The sequence below is a fragment of the Nannobrachium achirus genome, assembly GCF_963921795.1.
Source record: "Nannobrachium achirus genome assembly, chromosome: 6".
In the NCBI taxonomy this organism is placed as follows: domain Eukaryota; kingdom Metazoa; phylum Chordata; class Actinopteri; order Myctophiformes; family Myctophidae; genus Nannobrachium; species Nannobrachium achirus.
Genome location: NC_137815.1, coordinates 27,690,373 through 27,703,249, shown reverse-complemented (window position 1 = coordinate 27,703,249; position 12,877 = coordinate 27,690,373). Strand labels below are relative to the sequence as shown.

Here is a 12,877-nt window from a genome sequence, read left to right as displayed (position 1 = left end):
AGTTAGCCCACATGTAGCCCATGCAGGAACCTCGTGCCCCAGCCCACTTCCATCCCATGCCCAGTTAGCCCACATGTAGCCCATGCGGGAACCACCTGGGCCAGCCCACTTCCATCCCATGCCCACTTAGCCCACATGTAGCCCATGCGGGAACCATGTGGGCCAGCCCACTTCCATCCCATGCCCAGTTAGCCCACATGTAGCCCATGCGGGAACCACATGGGCCAACCCACTTCCATCCCATGCCCAGTTAGCCCACATGTAGCCCATGCGGGAACCACTTGGGCCAGCCCACCTCCATCCCATGCCCAGTTATCCCACATGTAGCCCACGTGGGAACCACTTGGGCCAGCCCACTTCAATCCCATGCCCAGTTAGCCCACATGTAGCCCATGTGGGAACCATGTGGGAAAGCCCACTTCCAACCCATGCCCAGGTATCCCACATGTATCCCACGTGGGACCCATGTAATTTGCCCACATCAAGCCCATGCCCACGTGGTACCCAAGTAGCCCAACTCGTACCCATGCGGGACCCATGTGGGCGTGCTGGCTGGGAGGTCCTGGAAAAATTTGCCATGCATTGTCTTTGGTTATTGATTTTGTTAATACCTCTGAAATGAGAAATTAAACATTGGCCAAATGTTTACTGTCAAATATTAGAGGCAGAAATTGTGAAAATAGCAGATCTACATGCTCACAACGCCTCGCAACGCAAGGCGTTGTGAGCATGTAGATCGGCTATTTTCACAATAGAACAGTGTTATACAAAATTCCTCATTCCTTGCTCGTGCTCGTCAGGGTGCCGCGTCCCCAGTTAAAATATGATTTCAGGGGTCACGGCCTGAAAAGGTTGAGAACCACTGGCATACACTACCTGTCTTTGGGCATTGCGCATAGGAGTAAGTGACTCGTTATTGAACTGAATTATTGTTATATAGTCCTGGTAAAAATGTGTGGGAACCCTGGGTACTGGCTGTGTAGCCACGAACAGCCACCTCTTGAGGCCATCTCCCATGTCAAGTCTCAACACCCTCCTCATCCCCTACAAGGTGGCAGTGGTGTAAAGTAACTGAGTATATGTACTCAAGTACTGTACTTACGTAAAATGTTGAGGTAATTTCACCTTCTTGGAGTATTTGCAATTTTCAATCATTTTACTTCGACTCCACTACGTCTCAGAGGGAAATATTGTACTTTTACTCCACTACAATTACATGAATGCTTTAGTTACTAGTTACTCTGTAGATTTTTATTATTATTATAAAACACAGTAACCACTTAAGCCCTATATAGATCTCTGCCTTTTGAAAATAGCAGATCTACAAGCTCACAATGTGTTGCGATGAGCTTGTAGATCGTCTATTTTCAGCACATTTTTATTCATTTGAGTATTTGATATGGGACATTCTGCTTTTGGTACTTTACTTACATTTTGATAGCAATACTTTGGTTCTTTTACTCAAGTCAATTTGTAATTCTGGACTTCTACTTGTAACAGAGTATTTCTACGTTCAAGTGATTAATTTACTTAAGTAAAACATGTAGGTACTTTTTCCACCACTGCAAGGCGGGCATTCCAGTCAAATGCCCTCTGGACATTCAGTTCCTGATCTTCGGCACCGAAATAACATATAATAAAAGCAGTATGGGTCTCTAAAAGCCAACCACCCTTCAAGAACCGTCCCAGTACAATAAAACAACAATACCTGGGGTGGAAGAGTTCTTCCAGTAAGTTTTTCCTGGAAGCCGCTTCAGCCAAAGATTTCTTTCCTCAGGAAGAGCCGAAGCGTCTCACTGGATGAGCCACCCAGCTTCCTGTCAGACAGGAAGTGCACAAATATGTGACACAGAGGCGTATATCAAAACAGCATCCCGGTATCGGCAGTGGAAGCTTGTGATTGGCTGAACCGGAGGTAGGGAGCGCTCTGTTGTGTTCCCCTGGACCGTGCGGAGGTGACGAAATTCGGGGGGCTGAAGATTTGTCCATAACGGTACATAAGTCGGTAACGGCGCTGAGCCGGCTCATGCGACCGTCGCAACGCTCGACTATGCCATGTTTCATAACATATGTAATCATAAACATCTATATTTATAAGGTCAAGTATTATACTTAATAATTGGGACTAATTAAGAACCATTATCATAGTTATAATAGGCCTACATTTACAGTAGTTTAGGCATTTTGGTTTGATAAGGTTGTGGGCAGAACGATTTGTCCTTGTTTGTTATTTGACTATTTTTACTTTAATTATAATTAAAGACACTTCATAGTGAATTAGTGATTATAATAAATAGCCTATGTCATGATTGCTAGATCAGATTGTGTTTATAATATAACGTTGGCGTGCCTCCGTCATCTCCACCAAAAACAAGCGCTCCACCTTGTTCCATTGTCGAAACCGGGATGCTGTTTTGATTCACGCGACACAGAGAAGAGATTTACTAATATAGGGTGGAGAGACACCTTGTATATCTGTGTGGTGGTTTTAATATAGTTATTATTGATGGAAACAGGGCGAGCACTCTGGCATAATGATGAACTATTTCCTGATACAAAAGGATCTGACACATAATTCCTGTGATGATACACATAAAGAATTGAAGTCACATTGAACATAGCTACAATGGTTGAAACTTGAGTTTCATAACAATCATATTTGACAAAGTACTTGTCAAAGCAATGATTTCTTAGAAGAATCATATGTTATAACCAGTGGTGCAGTGGTGATTCAATGTTTGGGGGGTCGCGGACGTCGCTCGACACGACGACACCTACTATACAGGTCTATTGATATGCAAATAGGCTAGATTTCTTTGTTAAACAGTTGTCGAGGTGTGAACTTCGGGGGGTGCGAGACCCCGGCTCAGAAAAGGTTTGGGTCGTCGGGGGCACGCGACCCAAGACCACTGCAACACTGGTTATAACAGCAAATGCCATATGAATATTTAACCAATGAAAATTACAAGAAATAATTACTACGAAGATTAACCATTTCGGCCATACAAGGTTTCCACTGACAGCAACGACAGCAACCCAATTTTTGGGTCACGCAACCATGTTTATGGGTCACGAGTAATATCACTTTTTACGTTTCTTTTTGTTGCTATTTACATATTTTTTTCAAAAGTGTCAAACTTAGTCCAGCTCAGCTGCAGACCTGCATTTGGCAAACTTCTTTCCTAATCAGTGTTGCCAGATTGTGCGAGAAAAACAAGCGGCCACGTCTTTGAAAACAAGCCCAGAAGAAGCGACTGATCACAAATACAGGCCAAACAGATTCTGCAACAGTTACAGTTCCACATCACAAGACTGTGGGGAGAGAGAGAGACAGAGAGAGAGAGAGACTAAGAGAGAGAGACAGACAGAGACAGAGAATAATATCGTACACTCGTCCAGCATTAATTAAGTCAACAAGTATGCTTTCTCAGAGTCCAGACGGTCCAATGAGGCGAAACCCCTAGCTGTCTCCTGTTTCTCTAGTGCGAGGCAGAGGCACCTTCCTGTTCCAATCACACACAGGATCTCACCTCTCTCTCCACTGCCAAAATACAGAATGACTAGACCAGGGGTTTCTCAATCGCTATAGGTCAAGAACCGAAGGAGAAATTCCCCGGGAAGCTAGTGAAAATAGGCGATCTGTGTATACTGTATATGTTTCTTGAAACATTTTAAGAACACAAATCTTGTATAGGGTCCCTGGCACAAAACACTTTCAAATGGGCGCCCACGGCCAAATACTGTAAAGCAGAGGTCTTCAACAGGGGGTCCGCGGAGGTACTGCAGGGGGTCCGCGAAATTGTTGCTTTAAAAAAAAAATGCATTTTTTTGCCATTTTCCACATTCGTTAAAAAATAAATCATGATTCTATCCATTTTGAATAGCTTGAATACATGATTACTATGCAATTGACAGATTGTTGATATTATTGACATTGGATCTCAGTTAATAAGTAGTATGTTTAGAAATGGTAGTGGTATGGCCACCCTGCTCGCTGTAACTTGTACATGTTAAAAAATATGTCGTAGCCCCGACCCCCCCCCCCCCCCAACCTACGAGGTGGTAGGGGGTCCCTGCTCCATCTCCCCATCAGTTTGGGGGTCCCCGGCCTGAAAACGTTGAAGACCCCTGCTGTAAAGTAACGTAATAATGACCAGTCCCCAATCTCCCCATAGTAAAGGTGTTGGTTTTCGTGCTGGCAAACCTTCCAGCATTGGCAGTCGGCACTGGGAGAAAAACCCAAAGCTAAAGTCTGCACATTTGCCTTCATTCTATTTTCTTCAGTCATTTATATGTGGGACATTTATGTTTTCTATTAGATGTCCCTAACAGAGAGTTATTGGGGGGATGTGGGGACTTTTAAAAGCTTGCTAATTGCTTCCAGAAGCAGCTTGGTTCCTGTGTCCCGGCTTGTGTTTCTGCTGTGAACAGTGAACACAACGGGTGATGATGTCACTCCGGGATCCCGGCAGAAACCTCTTATCTCCATATTTCATATTTTTTTTACTTTTCCCCCGTACATTAATGCCCTACTTTGTCATAGGCCTAACAGTGTCACACAAAAGTATCAAAAATTGCCGACCTACAAGCTCAAAACGCATCACGTCACAACTTTTCAGAAAAAGCAACGGTTTTGGACATATGAGGTTTGCACTCAACCGTGCACAAGTAGGCCTACATTCCCTCACGTACTGTGCTTCATTTCTATTTTTAGGTACTTTTACTTTACCTGAGTATTTCTGACGTGTTTTGTGAGCTTGTAGATATGTGACACATTTAGAAAGATCTCAGTACTTGATGCCAATACTGTCAAGTTTTGATCCAAGCCTTTTACAGACTGGCTTGAGGTTCGTACTGTCCTTCTGCCACAGAGGGAGAGAGAGTGAGAGAGAGAGAGAGGAAGGGAGGGAGGGAATATATTAAAAATAGCCTTGGTTCACATTGTGCTAAGTCTACACTTACACACACAAAGGACTAAATGAAAGCTCTGGCATGGGACCTGAAAAGCTCAATGTTTGTTTTATTGTTATGACATGCTACTTTTATAGCTCCTTGCATTTCCTGCTTACATACTTAATTTACACTTAAGTGCAAGCTAGGCCGCATCGCTCGCTGGAAATAGATGTTTTTCGGTCGGAAAAGCTCACGGCAAGTAAACATTTGCCGTAAGCCCTGAGTAAGAGTAATGCTCTGGTTTGTCGCTGACAGAACAAAGACTTTGTTGATGGTTCATGTGGTGCAAGTTCTCAGCTGGCACAAAAGAGATATTTGGTGTCTTCCCAGCATCCAAACGTTATTAATATGAATTATAACTACAAGATATACTGTAGTGAAAATCTAAAACCTTGAACCATAAAAACATCTGCAATGTTGTGCAGTGATGTAGCGCATCTATAACATATATGAAGCCAGTATGACTTACAGTATATTATATGATGTATGAATGAATGCATGAATGAATGCATGTCTTTATTGCAGACTCAAGGTCCATAGAAAAACACAAATACATACAACAATAAACATGAATAATGAATAACAATAAAACTGTCCAAATGAACATGTTAGACAGGCATTTGTGACAGTTATAAATACAGGCTTTTAAGCCAATGTCGCTTCACATGGTTGCTTAAATACAGATGCTATTCACAGACTCATCCAAACAACACATGAATCTATGCATTAATTTCCGAAGAACAGCTTGAAATGTAATGACTCTTGCAGCCACAAACAATTCACTCGCAAAAAGCCTATATGGTGCAGTGCGAGTACTGTATGCTCTCAGTGTTACGTATGTTGAAAATCACTGTGCATGGCCTGGGACATGGAACCAGGCCTAGAAGGGGAACCGCAGGAACTCAAGTGTGTCTCTCCCTAACCTCAAACCGTGCACACCCTGGGCTGGGAGTAGTCTGGACTATGGACTGTTCCTCTTCAGTGTGTATCCCTAACCTCAAACCATGCACACGCTGGGAGTTGTCTGGGGCTGCAGCAAGATGGACTGTTCCTCTTGGCTCCCGGAGCGCAGATAATTGGGGCCAGGTTTAGTGGGAGTTCTGGTATTCGATGTCTCAGTCCAAGTTGTGATCTGTCACGACTCACGAGTCACCAATCAAGAAGAGGCCGTGCAGGCGAGACACCCCGTCAAGGTGACATATTGTCGCGGTCAGGCAGAAACCTTGTATGTGATAGTGAGCTTGGAGATTGGCTATGTTCGCTGCTCTTGCGAGACACTCTTCTACGATGAAATAGGGCAGTGGTTCTCAACCAGTGGTCCTTGAGGGGGTTCCAGGTGGTCCCCAGCTAAATGATGGGGGTAACCAAATGGACCCTTAGGGCACGGTCACACCGCACTTTTATTCTACCTTTGATGGTGAATTCTGCCAATGCATTTCAATGGGAATGTAGCGTTTTTAGTTTTTTTTCTTTTCTTTTTTTTCTTTTGCCGAAATCCGCAAATGGCAGCAAACTGCTTCATTCCCATTTAAATGCAGGGGACTGCTCATAAGTGCGACATCTCATTACTCCGACTATGCGGCTACGCTTGCGGTCAAGTTTAGGGATAAGGTTAGTATAATGGGTCGGAGAAATGCGCATTCGGAACATTACGCGCTACCGAAATGCATTGGCAGAATCTGCCCTCATATAGGTATCTGCCCTCATATGCGGTGTGGCCGCGCCCTTATAACGATACATCTTTAACTCTTGAGAGTGTAAAATTAAATGAAATGGACCCTTATGGATCCACTCAAATGGTGGTCCGTTGCCCAAATGCCGAATACATAATGATGAAATAGGTTGAAAACCACTCAAGTAGGGCATTCATTTATGGGGGGAAAATGGAGATCCAAGGTTTGTGCCTGACAGTGCCATTATTCAGCCTGCGGTGGATGAGTTCCCTGTGGGACCTGTACACACATGGATTATGGAGTTGATGGTAAACACATTATGTCACATGATGCCATTCATGTCTATTCGTCTGCTGGCCGGGCGACAGCAGAAACGGCTTCATTGTGTTTATGTGTGGGTTAAATGGATCACACATGAGTTTGGGGTTTTTAAGCGTTGAATCTTTGTTTACAGATGGGCGGTGGAGCAGTGATTTAAGAGGACGATGATCCTCTTGTGGGGGTCACTGGTCACAATGTCTGATCTCACTGGTTTAGATTGCTCGCGCCGAACCCCCGGAAGAAAAGCTTTGGCTGCACGCGTTCTTTATTGCGAGCGCAGGGTTGCGCTCAACTGTTCTTGCCAATACCGGCCAAACTGGGACATCTGGTCTCTCCTTTATACAATGTATTTCTATGGAATGGCTGATAATTCTATGATCTTCCATGAGAATTGCATGAGAATTTCTATACACATTTTTCCCACTGCCTAGAGCGGGGGGGAAAAAAACATTTTTCACGTAAGTGGGCACAGCGTCCGTGCACAGCCACTGAGAATGGCTACATTCATTAATATTTAGAAGAAGAAAATCTTATCCTTGCAGCGATGCATTATGAGTTTGCAGATGGACTGTTTTCTTCAGCCACTGTTTTAAACACACTTCAATATAACTATGGAAAATACAGAATATTGACAAAGACATTTTAGCCTATTAGGTGTATGTGTGTAATTAATGAAGATTGAGCAACTTCATGGCACAATTCTCTCCTAAAATCTATTGACCTTTTATAGACAAGCTGTCAGAAGAACAGCTGTCCTCGCCTCGCGTGGCTGCTGGCTTTCTCTGTATGGAGCAGTGCAGCCGACACTGGTGGATTGCTGATGTATTGACTTTTAAGAACATACTGTACAGTACAACTCCACTATTAATATTATATAGAAAATATGATGTTATTGAAATTAGTTTAATAGCATGCTTAATATACTGCGGCAGAAGCGGATGTGGGGACACTGGTGGTAGTTGGGTGTGGATGCCTCCATGGCCGACAGCAGGGCATAGGGTAGATATAAGGACCATAAGCTGTCAGCGTTTCGCTGTTACTACGTGTCATCTGTTCGACACCCAACTCTAACCCTTACCCTAAACCTAACCTCCGTGGGGTGAGTCGCTAACCCTCCCGACGCTCCTTTGTCGAAATGACGGTCATTCGAAAGAACAAGATTTCCCAGCACCTTCTGAACGCGGCCACTATTGTCTTTTGATAGTTTCTCTTCTTTAAAAAAATGTAAAAGTGTACAAATGTAGGTTTTGTGTCATATCTGCCATGTGCAACTTCAAAGCCCATCAACGACAAAAACACAATTAAATTGTTAATTGCAATTATTTGAGTGACAATTAATCGTCATGTAAAATGTCATAATCGTCACAGCCCTAATGCTGCAGCCTGGTTTGATAACTCTTTCAAAACAACACGGTAGCTACACTGGACCCTCACGGTTGTATTTTCTTACACTCTCACGGTTCCATTAATGCCCAGGACCTTTTGTTTGTTTCACGGTGGTGTTACAGGCCTGGTAGAGGTTTTACTGACTGCAGTTAAAACTACATCTCTGGGATTGTAAACCACCCTAACCTGATGAAAAACATCCATGTTGTGGAGTCTTTCACCCTCACTTTTTCCAGAACAGACAAAGTGGTGGAAAGCAACTAAGTACATTTACTTGTATTTGTGCTTTACTTGAGTGTATCCAATTTCCAATACTTTTCCTTCTATACAGTACATCTCGGATCCAAATATTTTTTTTTACTCCACTAAATTTAGTTGAAAACGTTAGTTAGTAGTTACTTTGTAGATTTTGATTATTATTACAAAACATACATTAACCACTTCAGCCCTAAATACATTTCTGCCATTTGAAAATAGACGATCTACAAGCACACATCTTGCTATTCTACAATGTTTTTAACATGAAACTCTTATTACTCATTATGATATTCTGCATAATGAGTACTTTCAACTTTTCGTACTTTTCGTACATTTTGATACCAATACTTTTGTATTTTCACTCAAGTACATATTTGAATTCAGGACTTTTACAGAATATTTCTACACTGCAGTATTGATACTTTTACTAATGTAAAAAAGGGGGGGAAAAAAGAATACTTTTTCCACCACTGCTTTTTCCAGAACAGACGGACAGACTAAAAGCTGCTCAGTTTGGCGATTTGATCAACCGTCTGGCACGGTGTCTGGAAACATTCCTGTGCTGTTATTTCACTGTCCAGAGAGGCACGTGTGTATATATTTGTGAAGGTTTGCAGGTTTTATTGGTCACATTCTTTTTGTGTCGTCTCTGATCGTAATCACGTCGTGTTTTGGCGCGCTGCTGCAAACCTCTCCCATGAGACCATGGTGAGATATCAGCGTTGTCAAGAGGAGGACACTGTCAGAGGAGGACACTGTCAGAGGAGGAAAAAACATGTCACTGTTGTCGGCTGGAAACCTTGTATGTCCAAAACCATCTGTTTTGTATTTATCATTTTAAAAATGATTTAAAATTGTGAAAATAGCTGATCTACAACGACTCGCGGTGCGAGGCTTTGTGTGCTTCATGTAGATCTGCTATTTTCACTAGTTTTGTGCCGACAGTCTCGTATGATGAAGCAGGGCTTTACTTTATGCAAAAATGTACACATTTTAATCTTGAAGATACAAGGTTTCTGCCCAACAGTGACGATGTGTAAGAGACCTTCTTGCTTATCATCTGCTCTACATCATCAGAAACCTTGTATCTCCACATGTCTATTTCTGTTATGGTATTTAGAAAATATAATATATAATTTAATGACATACTTGTGTCATGCCAAAGTAGCAAAAATAGCTGATCGCGATTCTTTATTTATTTTTTTTACTTCAAACTTTGGAAACATTTTGCGAATGTCAGCCTACAGCGACATGCCCAAAATAGTTTTTGGGCCCTTTTCTAGAAGAGGGCCATGTGAGAAATGAGGGGTGGAGGTTGTGGTCTGGCAGCCAAGGAGAGTGTGTGCAAAGTTTGGCATGGATCGGGGCAACGGTGGCGGAGATATGAGTAGGGGAAAAGTGTGATGTGACAGACAGACAGACTGACGGACAGACTTTTGATAGTAACTGCGACCTGACGGTCGCAATAAATATTGAACCAATGAAAACTGTCAAAGTGCCCTTGATCAAGTCACTGAAGTGTTTTACCTACATTGGATCAAGTGGAACACAGGTAATTTTTTCCCCCATTTCCCGAAAATGAACTTTTGGACATACAAGGTTTCCACCCGACAGCGACAATATGATATCAACATGTGTGCAAGTAGCCTTGGATAAAGACGGTCATCAGTCTTGTACCAAGGCTGGTGTGCAGGAGACCTTCTGGCTTATCATCTTTACTCTGTATACAGTAACACTGAGCGGAAACACATACTTGACCTCAATACAGGCCGTTTGGGTTATAATTAGACCTCCTGTCTTGTTGTAGTCTCACTCCTCTCCCCTCCCCTGAGTCTGACAACAAATGTAGGAGGCGAACAAATTAACAATGCAGGCTTGTTCAGTAGCGGCAGTGGATCAGGGGTAGAGTGAGGAGGTTGGTGCCTTGCATGGTGTGTCATACATGATCATAAACATTCATAACACGTGTTATAATGCCTTATAAGTGCATTATAAATATAATGCATTATTAATGTGATTAATATGCATCATAGACCCTATATTTAAAGGAGCTATAGTCAACTTTGTTGTAGGGCCGACACTTTGTGTACATCCTAGTCTATAGACTAGAAAAAATATTATTTTATCATTATTTTACGCTTTTTGTGGTCATTTTTGAATAGAAACACATATATGAAGCTTATTTTTTTATAAAATATTTTCGAAACATTATTTTTATTTTAGCATCCGTTTTTCAAGAAAAAGTTGACTATAGCTCCTTTAAGTAAAGTGTTACCGTACTTAGTTATACTGAAGTTACTTTTAGACCACTGACAATGCATGCCTGTTTCTCATAATGATGTACTTTATCTCTCACTGCTGTGTGTGTGTGTGTGTGTGTGTGTGTGTGTGTGTGTGTGTGTGTGTGTGTGTGTGTGTGTGTGTGTGTGTGTGTGTGTGTGTGTGTGTGTGTGTGTGTGTGTGTGTGTGTGTCGGCAGGTTGCAGGAAAGGAGTACACGTTGTGGGATGACTTCCTGGTGGAGGGCAGACATGGAGGTCAACAGGAAATGACCCTGAGAGAACTAGTCAAGTATATCAAGGTACCCTGACACTCTTCACCCAGCCAGGATGGACTCACATGTTTTCAATACCTTTTGAACATAGCTTGTTGTGACGTTGTAATTCTCCTATTTTCAAATAGCCAATGTAATGTGGAGTGGTTTTCAACCCTTTTCATGACAATAATTTTACTCTTTAAACTTGTGTCTTTACCACTGAGGAGCCAGACTATAGTACATGTTTTTATTTTAAACTTTCACCTAGCCTTCAATGCACACAGTGGTCACTGTTACTACTGTAGTCTGCTCACACCTGCTCACATCTACAGCTCAGTGTGTCCAAGATGTGACATATACGCACGCACACACGCACGCGCGCACACACACACACACACACACACACACACACACACACACACACACACACACACACACACACACACACACACACACACACACACACACACACACAGGGAGACAGACAGACAGACAGACAGACAGACAGACAGACAGACAGACAGACATTCTATGCATTTTTACACATGTTTTCTGTGACTGGAGTAGTGTGTGAAATCCCCTATTTTACATACAATATCTAGTGTGCTCTGTCTTTGTCTCTCTCTCTCTCTCTCTCTCTCTCTCTCTCTTGCGCTCTCTCTCTCTCTCTCTCTCTCAATCTCCTCTCTCTCTCTGTGTCTGTCTCCCTCCCCCCACCCCTCTCTTGATGGGGAGGCTCTTTCTTTCTCATATGGAAATGCAACAGTTTATTAGCAAGCGTTGGTGGTATAGTGGTGAGCATAGCTGCCTTCCAAGCAGTTGACCCGGGTTCGATTCCCGGCCAACGCAACTACTTTAGAGGTCCCTTAATCCTGTCTCTCACACACAGACTGGATGTATGAAAATCCTTTGTTGTGCTCAAATCTAACTTATTCTGCCTTTTGAGTAGCTTTTCTTCCATAAGTCAACTAGGTAATTTTATTCAGTCTCTGAAAGCAATCCTGGTGTTGACAAAGCTGGTCAGCAGACCTGGTTTTGAACATGTGTACTGTAGGCAAGCTATCTGTATGTCTGCTGTCGGGCACGTACCTTTTAGGCGAAGCCCGAACTGGCGAAGTGGGGAAATGTCCGATACCGTAGCGATCTGGCGAACGTCTTCTGGACAGGGCGTTTATCGTGCGCTTGCCCAGGCCTTACGGCCTGGGCATAAATATAACGATTGCATTCACCACGGCTTCGTAACTCGCGCGGCGCTCCGCCGGCCGCGCGGCCCTGGCCCGCTCTTCGCGGCCACTCGCGCCTGCGGCGCTCGGGGGCGAAGAGCAGGACCAAGGTCCGCTGGCCTTCGCGCCGCTTGCAGTGTCGTGGACAATCGATTCGCCAGATCGCTACGGTAGGAGACAAATCCCCACTTCGCCAGTTCGGGCTTCGCCAGAACAGGACTTTCCCCTGCTGTCTGTGCATTTTTGAGTTAATCAGTTGGAGTTGGAGCTCTCTTCTAGGCCCCTTCCTTTGTTCTCTCTACTACACTAGAAATCTTCAGAATATCGCTGTAAGCTTGTATCTCCAAATACATGTGTCAAGAGTGTCAAGCAAAAGTACTAAGTAGTGAAATTGGGAAAATCCCAGTTGTCCGGTGTCCCAGTTGGGCGAACAGACTGTAATTATTGTCCACGACATTGCAAGCGGCGCGAGACCGGCGCTCGGGCGCGAAGAGCGGGCCGCGCGAGTTACGAAGCCGTGGTGAATGC

The 12,877-nt window shown here is 43.5% G+C and overlaps 1 protein-coding gene across 1 annotated transcript in view; it reads left to right on the top strand.

The window, feature by feature from the left end:
* The window catches only part of uba7 (ubiquitin-like modifier activating enzyme 7), a 118,662-nt gene that overhangs the window by 101,340 nt on the left and 4,445 nt on the right, over window positions 1–12,877 (top strand). Inside the window, exon 22 of the mRNA XM_080728081.1 lies at window positions 11,070–11,171. Within this exon, the coding sequence (XP_080584207.1) occupies window positions 11,070–11,171 (102 nt within the window). The remainder of the gene's footprint in view (window positions 1–11,069; window positions 11,172–12,877) is intronic.